The sequence below is a fragment of the Myotis yumanensis genome, unplaced genomic scaffold, assembly GCF_028538775.1.
Source record: "Myotis yumanensis isolate MYYU_CA2020_CCGP unplaced genomic scaffold, mMyoYum1.0.hap1 SCAF_21, whole genome shotgun sequence".
Lineage (NCBI taxonomy): Eukaryota > Metazoa > Chordata > Mammalia > Chiroptera > Vespertilionidae > Myotis > Myotis yumanensis.
In genome coordinates, this window is record NW_027223772.1 from 15,103,390 (window position 1) to 15,115,741 (window position 12,352).

The following is a 12,352-nucleotide window of genomic DNA, read 5'->3' on the forward strand; positions in this document are numbered from 1 at the left end:
GCCCTGTGCTCTGCCCACCAGCGGCACCAGGTCCCTGGAAAGCAGGCGCTCTCCCAGCCACCACTGCTCCCCGGGCCACGCAGGTGTAACAGCCCCCTGGGCTGGACCTCGCCCCCCTCTCCAAGCCCCAGGTGAGGCCACACATGGCCCAGCAGCCCCCAGGCCCCGCCACAGAGCCCCGGTGTGTGCCGTGGCCTGGCTCCAGCTGGTGCTGGCTCTGCCACCTGCCCAGAGGGCGCAGGGCCCGCCCGCTGGGCTGTCTCAGGCTGGAGCCTCTGGAGCAGATGAGGAGGTGCAGCCTGGGAGCTGCCCTGAACCAGGGCACAGTCCCTCCACCCAGACGGGCGACAGGCGACAGGCCGTTCAGTGCAGCGGAGGGGAGAGAAGCCACCACCCAGCTTTGCAGGCTCTGCCCCTTCAAGTGTGCTTCTAGCTCTTTCCCTGAGCGCAGCACCAGGAGGGGGCGGGGCGGGTTCTGCCCACAGGCCCTGGGGCCCCTGGCACAGCAAGGGAGCCTCCACTCTCTGCTGTTTCCCAATGTAGTTACCAAATAAAATCTCTCTCCTTCTCTCTCTCTCTCTCTCTCTCTCTCTCTCTCTCACACACACCCTCCAAATGCAAAGGAAGCCTCTTGGGGAGGCGGGTACTGAGCAAACCCTGAGTGAAGCGAGGACACAGGCTGTGCCCCAGCGGAGTTCATCTGAGCCCAGCACCACCCCCCCCTCCTGCGCCCCAGTGCCCCGTTCCAGGTGCAGCCTTCCCAGCGCCCCGCCCAGGCCCCAGGCATCCCACCCCGGGCGTCAGCCTGGGTGGGGGGTAGTGGGGGGCAGGGAGCCAGTGCTCCTTCCGTGAGGAGTGTGGTCTGGGGACAGATGTGTCCTTTAGGAAGATCCTCTGCGACCTGGTGGTCTGGCAGCGCTGCTCCTGCAGGGACAGCGGGCTCCGCCCTCACTGCGGCCTGGGACTCCTGCGGTGACAGTGGCCGGACACCCCGAATCTCCTGCGAGATGGAGTAAGTGGATGCTAACCCACGGAGCCAGAGGGCCCCAGAGGAGCCTGCGCATTACCAACAGCGCTCCCCCAACCCCGGGAGTGCGGGAGCCTGCGGGGCGTCCCTGTTCAAGGGGTGGCAGCCGGGTTTGAGGCCCCGCATTAACCGGCGCTGGCCTGGGTTTAGTCCCCGTGCAGTGGAGAGGGAGGTGAGCAGCAAAATGCACCGGGAGCCTAGCCGGCATCGCTGTCCTTTGTGGAGGCACCTCCCGCTGTGTCCCCGCTCCGCACGGGGTGCTAACGAGGGCCCAAGTCCTTCCCCAAACACCCCGGTGGGTGGAGGGACTCACCCTGCTCTGTGGCCGGTGGGCGGGGAGAGGCGAGGCTGGAGAAGGTGGGGACCTGGTTGTCCCCGAGCTGGCGGGCGAGTGGAACCCTTCTCCCGCCCGGGCCGGCCCAGGCGGAGTCGGTCTGCGCTGCTCGCCCCCAGCCCCCAGCGCTGCCACACAGGCCTGCGTGCCCGTCCCCCTCGCCGCTCCCCTCCGCACAGGAGGTTGAGCTCCTTCCCCTACTAACCTAGGCACTTGCGGCAGCACCGGTTCTCTCTGCCGCCAGTGACGTTGGAACAGCTGTTAATGACGCGTCCATTAAGAAGCCAGAACACATCTGCTCATTTCTGAGCACATTTCTGAGCTCCCGTCTGAGCTCCTGTCTGAGCTGTCGGAATCTTCCAATGTGTGCGATGAGAGTTACCTCGCAGGGACTCATTCTCTGGATCCTGCATGGACAGCTGTGCTAGAGCCATTAGCGCGTCACCCTGAGCAGCTGGGCCCACGGCGGGGTGACCCAGGCCAGGGGCTGGGCCTGCGGGGACCTTTCTGAGGCAGAGCTGGAACCACGTGCGGTGCGCCTCCTGGTCAGGCCCTCATCGCCAGTGCTCAGAGGATGACATGGAGAACTGAGCCTTTCAGTTCCCTGAGCCATAACACGGCGTTTCTTTGCAGCCCTGGTAGCTGGCACAGTGTGAGGTGGCACAGATGTGTTACCCTTGGTCATCATAAAAACCGCCCTTTAAAACTGAAATCAGACACTTTGCTCAAGGGGCTCCTGGCATTCATGTTAGAAACAACAGACATAGCCCCACAATAAGATTATTTTACACATAAGAAAAGCAAAGCAAAAGGTCAAAGAGATGGGAGCCAACGATCTACACGTAACCATCAACCCTCAGTTCATCGTGCTCACGCTCCTGAGCAATGTCGGCGAGAAGCCACTCCTCACTAGTAACCCTGCTGGCATCATCCAGAGAGGACGCGTGTGAGCTGCTCCAGGCTGCGCTGTCGTTATTACAGGAGTAAAGGCCCCGAGCAGCAGAGACTGTTTCTCCAGGGAGCAGACCGATCACCAGCCAAGGTCACAGGTGGCCCTGCGCCCGAGGAGCTCCGAGAGTGAACAGCGCCCACGGGGGGTGATGACTCCATCACCTTCTGTTTCCAATGTCACCTTAACTGAAAAATTCTTTTGAAACTCAGCCGGCGGCCAATTATATGTTCCAGTAACCCACTAGAATATATCTAGCTCCACAGCATGTATTAGAAAAAATAAATTCTCAAATTTTATCTTGATTATTTGCATTTTACTTTTTCTTTTAAAAAAGGACTTATGGATTTCATCACTAGCAAACCCTTACTATACACGAAAGCCTGTCCAAGATCTGATAAGTTCAAATTAATACACTGTTTTGTCATCATAATCCTAATGTCCAACAGTAGAGCACGAATTTAACAGCATGGAAGAAAAGTTTATATTTTTCCACAAACACAAAAACACTGGTAAATGCTAGAATTTCAATAATTAACTTGATATTTACTATTTGAATTCTGCATTTATGGTTGATTTGCTGTGACTTATGGCTATTAGCTTAGCCACTGAGGGTTGGATGGACACACATCCTCCACAGACCAAACCTCCCTCATGACTAGGCAAGGGCAGCCTCAGATGAAGCAGCACATTTCTGCTTCCTGGGCCTGTTCAGAACACACACTTGAAATACAGCAGCAGCAGTAAATCTTATCCTTCTCTGACTTCAAATAACCTTTACATTTCAGAAGTAAGGGAGCCCAGCTGGTATGGCTCAGTGGTTGAGAGTCGACCTATGAACCAGGAGGTCACTGGTTCAATTCCCCGTCAGGCTGTATGTCCGGGTTGCGGGCTCCAACCCAGGAAGGGGTGTGCAGGAGGCAGCCCATCAATGTTTCTCTCATCGATGTTTCTATCTCTCTCCCTTCCAAACTCTGAAATCAATAAAAACATATTTTAAAAAAAGAAGTAAACAAATAATTTGGATTCTAATAATACTATAATATTAATATTGATAATTAACAATATATTGCTATATTATTATTAAACTAGAGGCCTGATGCATGAAATTCGTGCAAGGGGCTCAGCCCTCAGAGCCACCTCGGCCCGCCTCGGCCCTCACAGCCCCAGCTTTGTCCAGAAGGTTGTCCAGAAGGATGTCTGGTCTAATTAGCATATTACGCTTTTATTATTATAAACATCAGTTTTGATATACCAGATACGAAAGCTACTCTGAATACCTTATTTACTAACAATGCCCATTGCATTAGAATCAGTCGGGTGGATCACCTCACTGAAAATGCAGTGAGAATCTCTAAAAATCTCCTCCTCCACATAAGCAATGAGAACACTGGCAATGATTGTCAAAGTCAATCTTTACAGAACGCTGGAAATCAACCAAAAGCTTGCAACAATCTGAGGAGCATTTATGCAAGAAAATTTGCTGAATCTGAATAAGAATATTAGGCTCTGTGACATGTTACACTGCTGTGTGTCCCGCTCCCTTTCCCAAACTCCTTGTAAAGTTTCAAAACCAACAGCCTCAAAGTCATGGTGGCCATGTCCTGACCACCCACTGCACCTGCGCATCCCCCACAGCTCTGCTCCCAGAAATGTCATCATCTAACCAGCCTGGCAGGTCCCAGGGGAATCCACTAGAGGGGAAACCCCCTCACAGGGCTTGTCTTGATCTGGCCTGAGAGTTCTTTCCCTGTGAACAGCTTTTTCCAGAGAGTATTTGCATAAAACAACCAGTAACAATTGTTTAGCCTCAAAGTTGCCTGAAGTAGTGATAACAGTTGGCACAAATGAGAAGGCAGCCAAAAGCCTACACAGAGAAACTGGAGAATGAGGTGTTCGTAGGGGCTATGCACAGCTCTGGCCTATTCCTACAAACCCAGAAGGCAAGATGAACATGCAGACCTGTGATTCCACGCAGGGAAGACCTGGGAAGGCCCTAACTCTGACCTCTGGCTGTCCTTGGGGTTCTGCACAGAAAGGAAGTGAAGGCTAAGCAAGGCTGCCAACTGCCTGACAAAGCATTTAGGACACCCCCTGGCCATGCAGAGTCCCTCCGTGAGAGGGAGACTTCTTGGCTCCAGGAATTTAAGGAATCTCAGTCCAATCATTAGCTGACCATTAAGCCAACCAAACCAAGACTTCAGTGGCCACACCCAACAAAGACTACAGAATTAGTGCAGACAAGTCACCAAATAAACCAAGAGCAACAATAACAAACAGCAACCAGAAACACGGGGGTGGGACAAGGATCTGACTTCCAGAGCTGCCATATTACTTAACACTAGAGGCCCGGTGCGTGACATCCGTGCACAGGTCCCCTGCCACCGCCACTGGTCGGTCGCTTCTCTCTACAGGGCAACCGGCGGGCCCCCGGCTGGCCCCTGCCTTGGCTGGCCTGGGGCCTGCGGGCTGGAGGCAGCTCCTGCACTGAGCGTTTGCCCCTGGTGGTCAGTGCACATCATAGCAACCGGTCGTTCTGCTGTTCAGTCGATTTGCATATTAGGGTTTTATTATATATAATGTTTATTATTCAACAAAATATAAGATATGAAAAGAAACAAGAAAGTGTGACCTATACAAGGAAAGAAGCAGCCATAGAATTCACTAAGTGGTCTCAAGAGCAAATTTGAGATGTCAAAGGAATCAGTAAACTTGAAGACATATCAGAAGAAATCATCAAATCAGAAGAGTAAACAGAAAAAAGATAAAAGGAAAATGAACAAAGCCTCAGACCTGGGGATACAGTCAGGTGTACTAACATGCACACGGAAGTTCCACGGGGAGAGAAAGGTGTCGGAAGGATATTTAAAGAGCCCTGGCCAGTGTGGCTCAGGTGGTTGAGTGTCATCCCATGCATCAAAGGGTCACTGGTTCAATTCCTGGTCAGGGCACTTGCCCAGGTTGCAAGTTCCATGCCCAGTCAGAGGGCATGCGGGAGGCAACCAGTCGATGTTTCTCTCTCTCCCTCCTTCCTCTCTCTCTAAAAATCAATATAAAATTTTTGAGATACTGACTAAAAACTTCCCAAATTTGACACAAGGCATTAATCTACATAGCCAAAAAGCTCAGGATCAGCACAAAGGTATCCACACCAAGACATATTATAACCAAACTGCCAACAGCCAAAGCAAAGAGAGAATCACGAAAGCAGCAGGGAGCGGCTTCACAGTGTTCTCAACAGATTGACAGCCAGTTTCTCATCAGAAACCATGCAGGACAGAAGACAGTGGGACAACCTATTTAAAGTCTGGAGGGGGAAAGACTGTCAACCAGGAACCCTATATCTAACAAAATTATCCCTTAAAAGTGAAGAAAAAATTGAGACATTCCAAGATAAACAAAAACAGAGAATTTTTCACAAGCAGAACTTTCCTACAAGAAATAATATAAATGGAGTCCTTCAGGTTGAAGTGACACTAGAGAGTAACTCAAATCTACATAAAAAAATAAAGCACTGCCCTGCCAGTGCTGTTCAGTGGTTGAGAGTCGACCCATGTACCCGGAGGTCACCGTTTGATTGCCGGCCGGGGCAGTATGGCATGAGAAAACAAATAGCGAAATGGCAGATGCAAGGCCCACCCTGTCAATCATTACACAATCTAACTGCGCATACACACCAATCAAAATGCGAACACCACTGGCAGGTACTGAAGCCAATCACAGCCCTCCAAGAATTAGAGTTTCTTCCTGCCACGTCAGGCTGTCATTTCCTGTCTTTTATGGCAAGTCACACATTTCTTGTATATTTAAAGCATTCACATCGTGGCCACTGGTGAGCAAATTCTAGGCTTCAAAAAAACTGTTTTGGAAAATGTCAATGAACAACTCAAAATAAAGGCTAGTGCGGGAGGCGGGAGGTCCGAACTGCTGCTTGCCAACCACTCACCTTCTGCAAACTGCACAAAGGGCTCGTTCCTTCACGGGGTCGGAGGCTGACAGGGAAAGTGACTCAGCCTCGTTTCAAAAAGCTCAGGGGGCCGCTTGCTGGTTCAGATTCCTCTGTGACCACGGCCTGTGGCAGCTGCGCCCACGGCCCGCCCTGGGAACACGTGGGACTGGCCCTGGCAGTGCGGCGTGGGCACGGCCTGCGAGGGCTGCCTGTCCCTGGTCCGTCACGGCTGCCCCCACAGGCCCGAGTCCCCCTGCATCTCCTCTGGGACGAGGAGGCAGCCTGGCAGCCACGAAAGCCAGCAGGCGATGGCAAATGGGCTGTTTTTCTCTGGGCGGCCCGCCCACCCGCCCTCAAAACTGGTCCTGTCAGCACCATCACTTTTCTTAACACATCAGAGCTCCTGCTCGCCCCAGGGCCCGGGCAGTGATAACCCAGAGCCTCTTCCGGCCCAGCCCACAGGGAGCAGGGAAGGCAGTGACAGTCCGCCCGCTCAGCCCGGGGGGCCGAGGCTCAGGTTAGCAGAGCCGTCCTCTCAGCGTGCCCCTGGGCCCGGGGAGGGGAGTGGCACCCGTTGCCCACAGTCCTTATCTGTCTGGACAAGTGCAGAGTGGCCAGCGTACGCGTGTGCGGGGCCACGGGCCTTCCCCAGCCCTGGTAGCCTCACAGGCCCCAGCGCCCCAATGGGCTCGCTGAGGCCCAGGTCTCTCACCGTCTCTTCCCAGGCTCCGAGCAGACCCTGAGCCGGACGTGGTCTGAGACCCACCGCCCTATCCCAACTCCTCTCCTCTGAAATGGAAACATCCGGAGGCTACCGCTGGTTCAAAGCCCTTGGCCCGACACCGCTGGTCTGTCTGCCATGATCGGGAGCAGCTACTGGACCTTACGGATGAGGATCGGGCTTCGGGCGGGTGCGCTGCCTGAGGTCTCACTGCGGGTTCAGAGGCGGGGAGACGTGGCCAGAGCCGTGTGCTGTCCAGTGACATCGCTAGCCGCCTGACACGGGGGCGCCGAGAACTGAATACAGCGCTGGGTCCGAGCAGTGCAGACCAGACAAGACGCTGCCAGGCTTCCCCGGAAGCTGCAGAAGCGCCCCTGGCCCTCACCCTTCCTTCCAATGGGTGTGGCTGCTCAGCCTCAAGTCCTCAGACTCGCTGGTCTCAGGGGCATCGAGGTGGCTCCAGTTGCCGAGAAGGCTGTCTCCTCTCGCGTGTCCCTCTGGGTACAGAACAGTGTCTCGGTTTCTTTAATTTTCTTTAAACATTTTTTTCATCACTGTTATACTCCACTACTCTCTTCCACCTCTGCCTCCCCTCCTCCCATGCAATAACCACAATGTCGTTCGTGTCCATGAGTTCTCTTTATGCTCAATTTCCTCCGCCCCATCTCCAGCTGCCTGCCTGCTCTCTATCTATAAGTCTCTGCATTTTTCTTGTTAGTTCCGTTTGTTTGTTAAACTCTACGTGAAATGCATGGCACTTGTCTTTCTCTGACTGGCTTCTTTCACTCAGCGTAAGCTATCAGGTCCCTCCATGCCGTCACAAGGGTAACATTTTCTTCCTTTGTATGACCTAGTTTTCCATTGGGTAAACGTCCCATGGCTTCTTTACCCACTCACCTACTGACGGGCACGTGGGCTGCTTCCAAATCTTGGCTATTGTAAATAACGCTACGATGAACATAGGGGGTATATGTTCTTGCCAATTGTGTTTCTGGTTCCTTCAGATAAATTCCCAGAAGTAGAATCACTAGGTCATAAGGCAGTTCCATTTTTAATTTTTTGAGGAAACTCCATACTGTTCTCCACAGTGGCTGCACTAATCTGCATTCCCACCAACAGTGCACGAGGGTTCCCTTTTCTCCACATCCTCACCAGCACTTGTTGTTTGTTGATTTATTGATGTAGCCATTCTGACAGGTGTGAGGTTATAGCTCATTGTGGTTTTAATTTGCATCTCTCTGGTGATCAGTGACCTTGAGCATCTTTTCATATGTCTATTGGCATCTGTACGTCCTCTTTGGAGAGGTGTCTATTCAGGTCCTCTGCCCATGCTTTAATGGATTGTGTGTTTTTAGGTGGTGTTGAGTTTCTAAGCATATACGCTTTCCAAAAGGAACAAGGTTGCGATGCTGAGTGCAGGCTGCAAGGAACAGGCGTCCTGAATGTGTCCTAGCTGCACAGCACCCCCTCTCCACGCCTCCGCCCCCGCCCCCCCCCCCCCCCCCCCCGCCCTGCAGCGTTCAGGGCAGGGCTGCGGGGCCTTAAATGAGGCACAGGTCCCAGAGAGCAGGGCTGCCCTCTGGGGCTGGGCTGCCCGCAGTCAGGCAGCCTGGTGTGATGAACCAAACACAAACACAAAGGAAAGGCAGCTCAGCTCCTTCAGGGCTGTGATGTCCTCCTCCCCTGTCACGCTCAGTCCACAGTCCCCCAGGCTCCCATAGGCCCGCCCCAGGCAAGACACCCCAACTGACCTGCTGGCTGCTCCCAGTCTGGAGGCTCTGCCTGGCCAGGGGGAAAGCCACCTCCTTTCCTTCCTGAAATCAGGTGCGAGGAAGTGGGGGGCTAGAGGAGAGCGGGAGGCAGGCTGCACTGCACCCTTAACCCACGACCCTGGCTGCCATTTTCTTTCTGGGAAGGCCAGGGCCAGCCACGTGCGGGAGGCTGAGCAGCAGGTGCCAGGCCTGTCTCTGACGACTGAGCTCCCCAGAGAGAACCAGCAGGGAAAGCTGGTTTCTTCTAAAAGCCAACACGCGATGTTTTATTCAATTAGAAAAGAATGGGGTGAGAGAAAAACTCCCAAGTTTCTTTTCACTAATTTTATTTAGATCTGATCAATTTCACTTAGAATATCTATGCAATCATTTTTCAGTGTGAGATGTGTGTGTGTGTGTGTGTGTGTGTGTGTGAACCCTTAGAAACTTACTTGTATAACTTCGCATTTTGGGTCTATAGAAATAATTTTATTTTCATATTGCAGCACAGTAGACTTACAATCAACATTATTCCTGAAGTGCAGTATATACATTATTCACATCAAAAACTAAGAACAGAAAGCTTCATATGCAGGAAATGTCTTACAACGCCTACCTACATTTGGATCTGTTTCGACGGGACACTAGCTTACACTCTGGCTGAGTGGCATTACAGTGGGACAAGTGCACGTGGGCCGCCTCCAGGGGCGCCGCCGGCTCGCCGCTCCTCGCTTTGGTCACGGAGGTCAGGCGCTGAGCCATTCCCAGAAGCACACTGTTACACTGGCATTTCCAAGGCCGCTGTCTGTTCTACTCCCCCTTATAGCGAGGGGATCTTTTCTCCTTAAAAGCCAGAAGACCTTCAAGTCTGTCTTTCGTTGGAATGGTCTAAGAGAAACAAAACATTATGTGATGTGTACCAAAAAGTAAAAACTGGGAAAACAGTTTTGACAAGTTTTATAGAAGAAAACGAATTAGAACACAATCTAAAATTTTGAAATCTAGTAGTCATTTGAACAATCCTAATTATGTGTCCAAATTTATTGTTCCAATTCCAACTACGGTTTTTCTCCATTTCAAATATACTTTAAAAATCAATAGGCTTTATCTTTTAGACAATTTTAGGTTAGGTTCACACAAAAAATTGAGCCACAGTTCAGAGTTCCCATAGACCAGTGGTCGGCAAACTGTGGCCCCTTGAGTGTGGCTCTTCCACAAAATACCACGTGCGGGCACGCACGTACAGTGCGATTGAAACTTCGTGGCACACTTAAAGGGCCAAAGAGCCGCATGTGGCTCGAGAGCCGCAGTTTGCCGACCACTGCCATAGACTCCCTCAGGACCCCAACCATCCTCTAATATTAATACCTTGCCTGACTGTGGTACATTTGTTACAACTGATGAAACCAACATCCATATATTACTATTAACTGAAGCCCAGAGTTTGCATTAGGGCTCACCGAGTGGCCTCTTTCATGGACTCTGACAATGTGTGTGCGGATCCACCATACAGCGCCCTACAGAAACATTCCCGCTTTAAACATCCCGGGTGGCCGCAATTCATCCCTGCCCGACCCACTGCCTCTTCCAGAAAGGCACGGAGTTGAAATCATGTAGTGTGCAGCCTTTTAGATGGAAGTCCTGCACTTAGCAATGCGCATTACAGTTTCTGATGCCTTTCTGTGGCGGGCACGTCATGTCCTGTGATCGTGGCTACTACTCCACTGCCGGGGCCCCACAGTCTACCCATCACCTCCCGAAGGCCGTCTGGCATTATGAGTAACGCTGCCCTGGACGTGGTGCAGGCTTTGTGTGGGCGGAAGTCTCAGCTCGCCTGCTTACACACATCCTGCTGGACCACAGGGTCAGAGGCTTCACTTTGTAAGAAATGGCCAAATCGTAGCTCATTTTTATTTACATTTCTTAATGACATATGTTAAGGATCTTTTCGTCTGCTCATTTGCCGTCTGTACATCTACTCTCGTGAGGTCTGTGTTCAAATCTCTTACCCACCTTTCAACGAGTTATTTTCTTGTTGCCGAGTTTTAAGTTCTTGTGAGTTCGACACACACCCTTCATAAGTGTTTTGCAAAGATTCCGCCTGCCCCCCCACCCCCCGCAGACTGCAGCTTGTCTTCTTATTCTCTTTGCTGTGTCTTTTGCAGAGTATTCATTTTAATAAAGTCAAACATGATTTTTTCCTCTCATTTTTACACTTCCGGTGGTATATCTAAAAAGTCACTGCCAAATCCAAAGTCACCTAGATTTTCTGTTATCTTCAAGAAGTTTATCATTTTTCATTTGAAAGTCTATGGCCATTCTGAGTTAATGTTTATGTAAAGCCAGTGTCTAGATTCACTGTTTTGTAAGTTGAATATCCAGATGCCTTAGTACTATTTGCTTTCAAGACTATCTTCTCTGTGTCGAATTGCCTTTGTTCACTTGTCAAAGATCAGCTAACTGTATCTGAGTGAGTCTACTTCTGGATTCCCCATCGTGTCCCAGTGATCTATTTGTCTGCTTTTGGCCACTACCACACTGTCTTGATTGCTGTAGCTTTATAGTTAGTCTTCAAGTTGGGTAGTGTCAGTCTTCAAACTTTGTTCTTCTTCAATCTTGTGTTGGCTAACCTGGGTTTTGGACTTTCCATATAAACTTTAGAAACAGTTTGCCAATATAAAGAAGTAACTTGTTGGGATTTTTATTGGGATTGCACTGTTATATAGGTCATGTTGTGAAGAAGTGAAATCTTAATAATATTAAATCCTACTAACCATAAACATGGGCCATCTATCCATTGACTTAGATCTTTTTTTTTTTTTTAATGTATCTTTATTGGTTTCAGAGAGGAAAGGAGAAGGAGATATAGAAACATCAATGATGAGAGAGAATCATTGATTGGCTGCCTTCTGCACGCCCCCACAGAGGATTAAGCCTGCAACCTGGGCATGTGCCCAGACCAGGAATGGAACTGTGATCTCCGGGTTCAAAGGTCAATAATCAACCACTGAGCCACACCAGCCAGGCTTACTTAGATTTTGATTTTTCACCAGTTTTGTAGTTTTCCTTCTATAGACCTTGCAAATATTTTGTTAGATTTATACCCAAGTATTTTTTTTTTTTTTGGCTAATGTAAATGATATTGTGCTTTTAATTTAAAATTCTTCATTGCTGGTATACAGGGAAGCAACTTACTTTTGTATATATTAACCCCGTGTTATGCAATCTTGCTGTACTTGCTTATGAGTTAGTGTGATTTTTTGGTTGATTCTTTGGGGTTTTCTACATAGGCAATCATGTAATATATAAATACAGTTTTGTTTCCTCCCTCCCAATCTGTACAACTTTCATTTCTTTTTGTCTTATTCTATTAGCTAGAACTTCTAGTAGATGCTAAAAAGAAGTGGTAAGAGGGTACATCCTTGCCCTATTCCTTATCATCTATATATATAAAAGCCTAAGCGACCGTTTGACCTGTAGCTATGACATGCACTGACCACCAGAGGGCAGATACTCAATGCACAGACATGGAAACATGGAACAGACTAATGAATTTCAGAGGGAAGAGGGGAGGATAGAGGGTGGGAAGAGATTAACCAAAGATCTTATATTTATACTGGA

The 12,352-nt window shown here is 50.2% G+C and overlaps 1 protein-coding gene across 3 annotated transcripts in view; it reads right to left on the reverse strand.

Annotated features, from left to right (window-relative positions):
- Positions 1-9,198: 9,198 nt before the first annotated feature.
- AUH (AU RNA binding methylglutaconyl-CoA hydratase) overlaps positions 9,199-12,352 on the reverse strand; it is a 184,966-nt gene continuing 181,812 nt past the window's right edge. For all 3 annotated transcript variants that reach the window (XM_070400946.1, XM_070400945.1, XM_070400947.1), the window contains one exon: positions 9,199-9,619. In XM_070400946.1, coding sequence (XP_070257047.1) covers positions 9,542-9,619 — 78 coding nt within the window. In that variant the 3' untranslated portion in view covers positions 9,199-9,541. The remainder of the gene's footprint in view (positions 9,620-12,352) is intronic.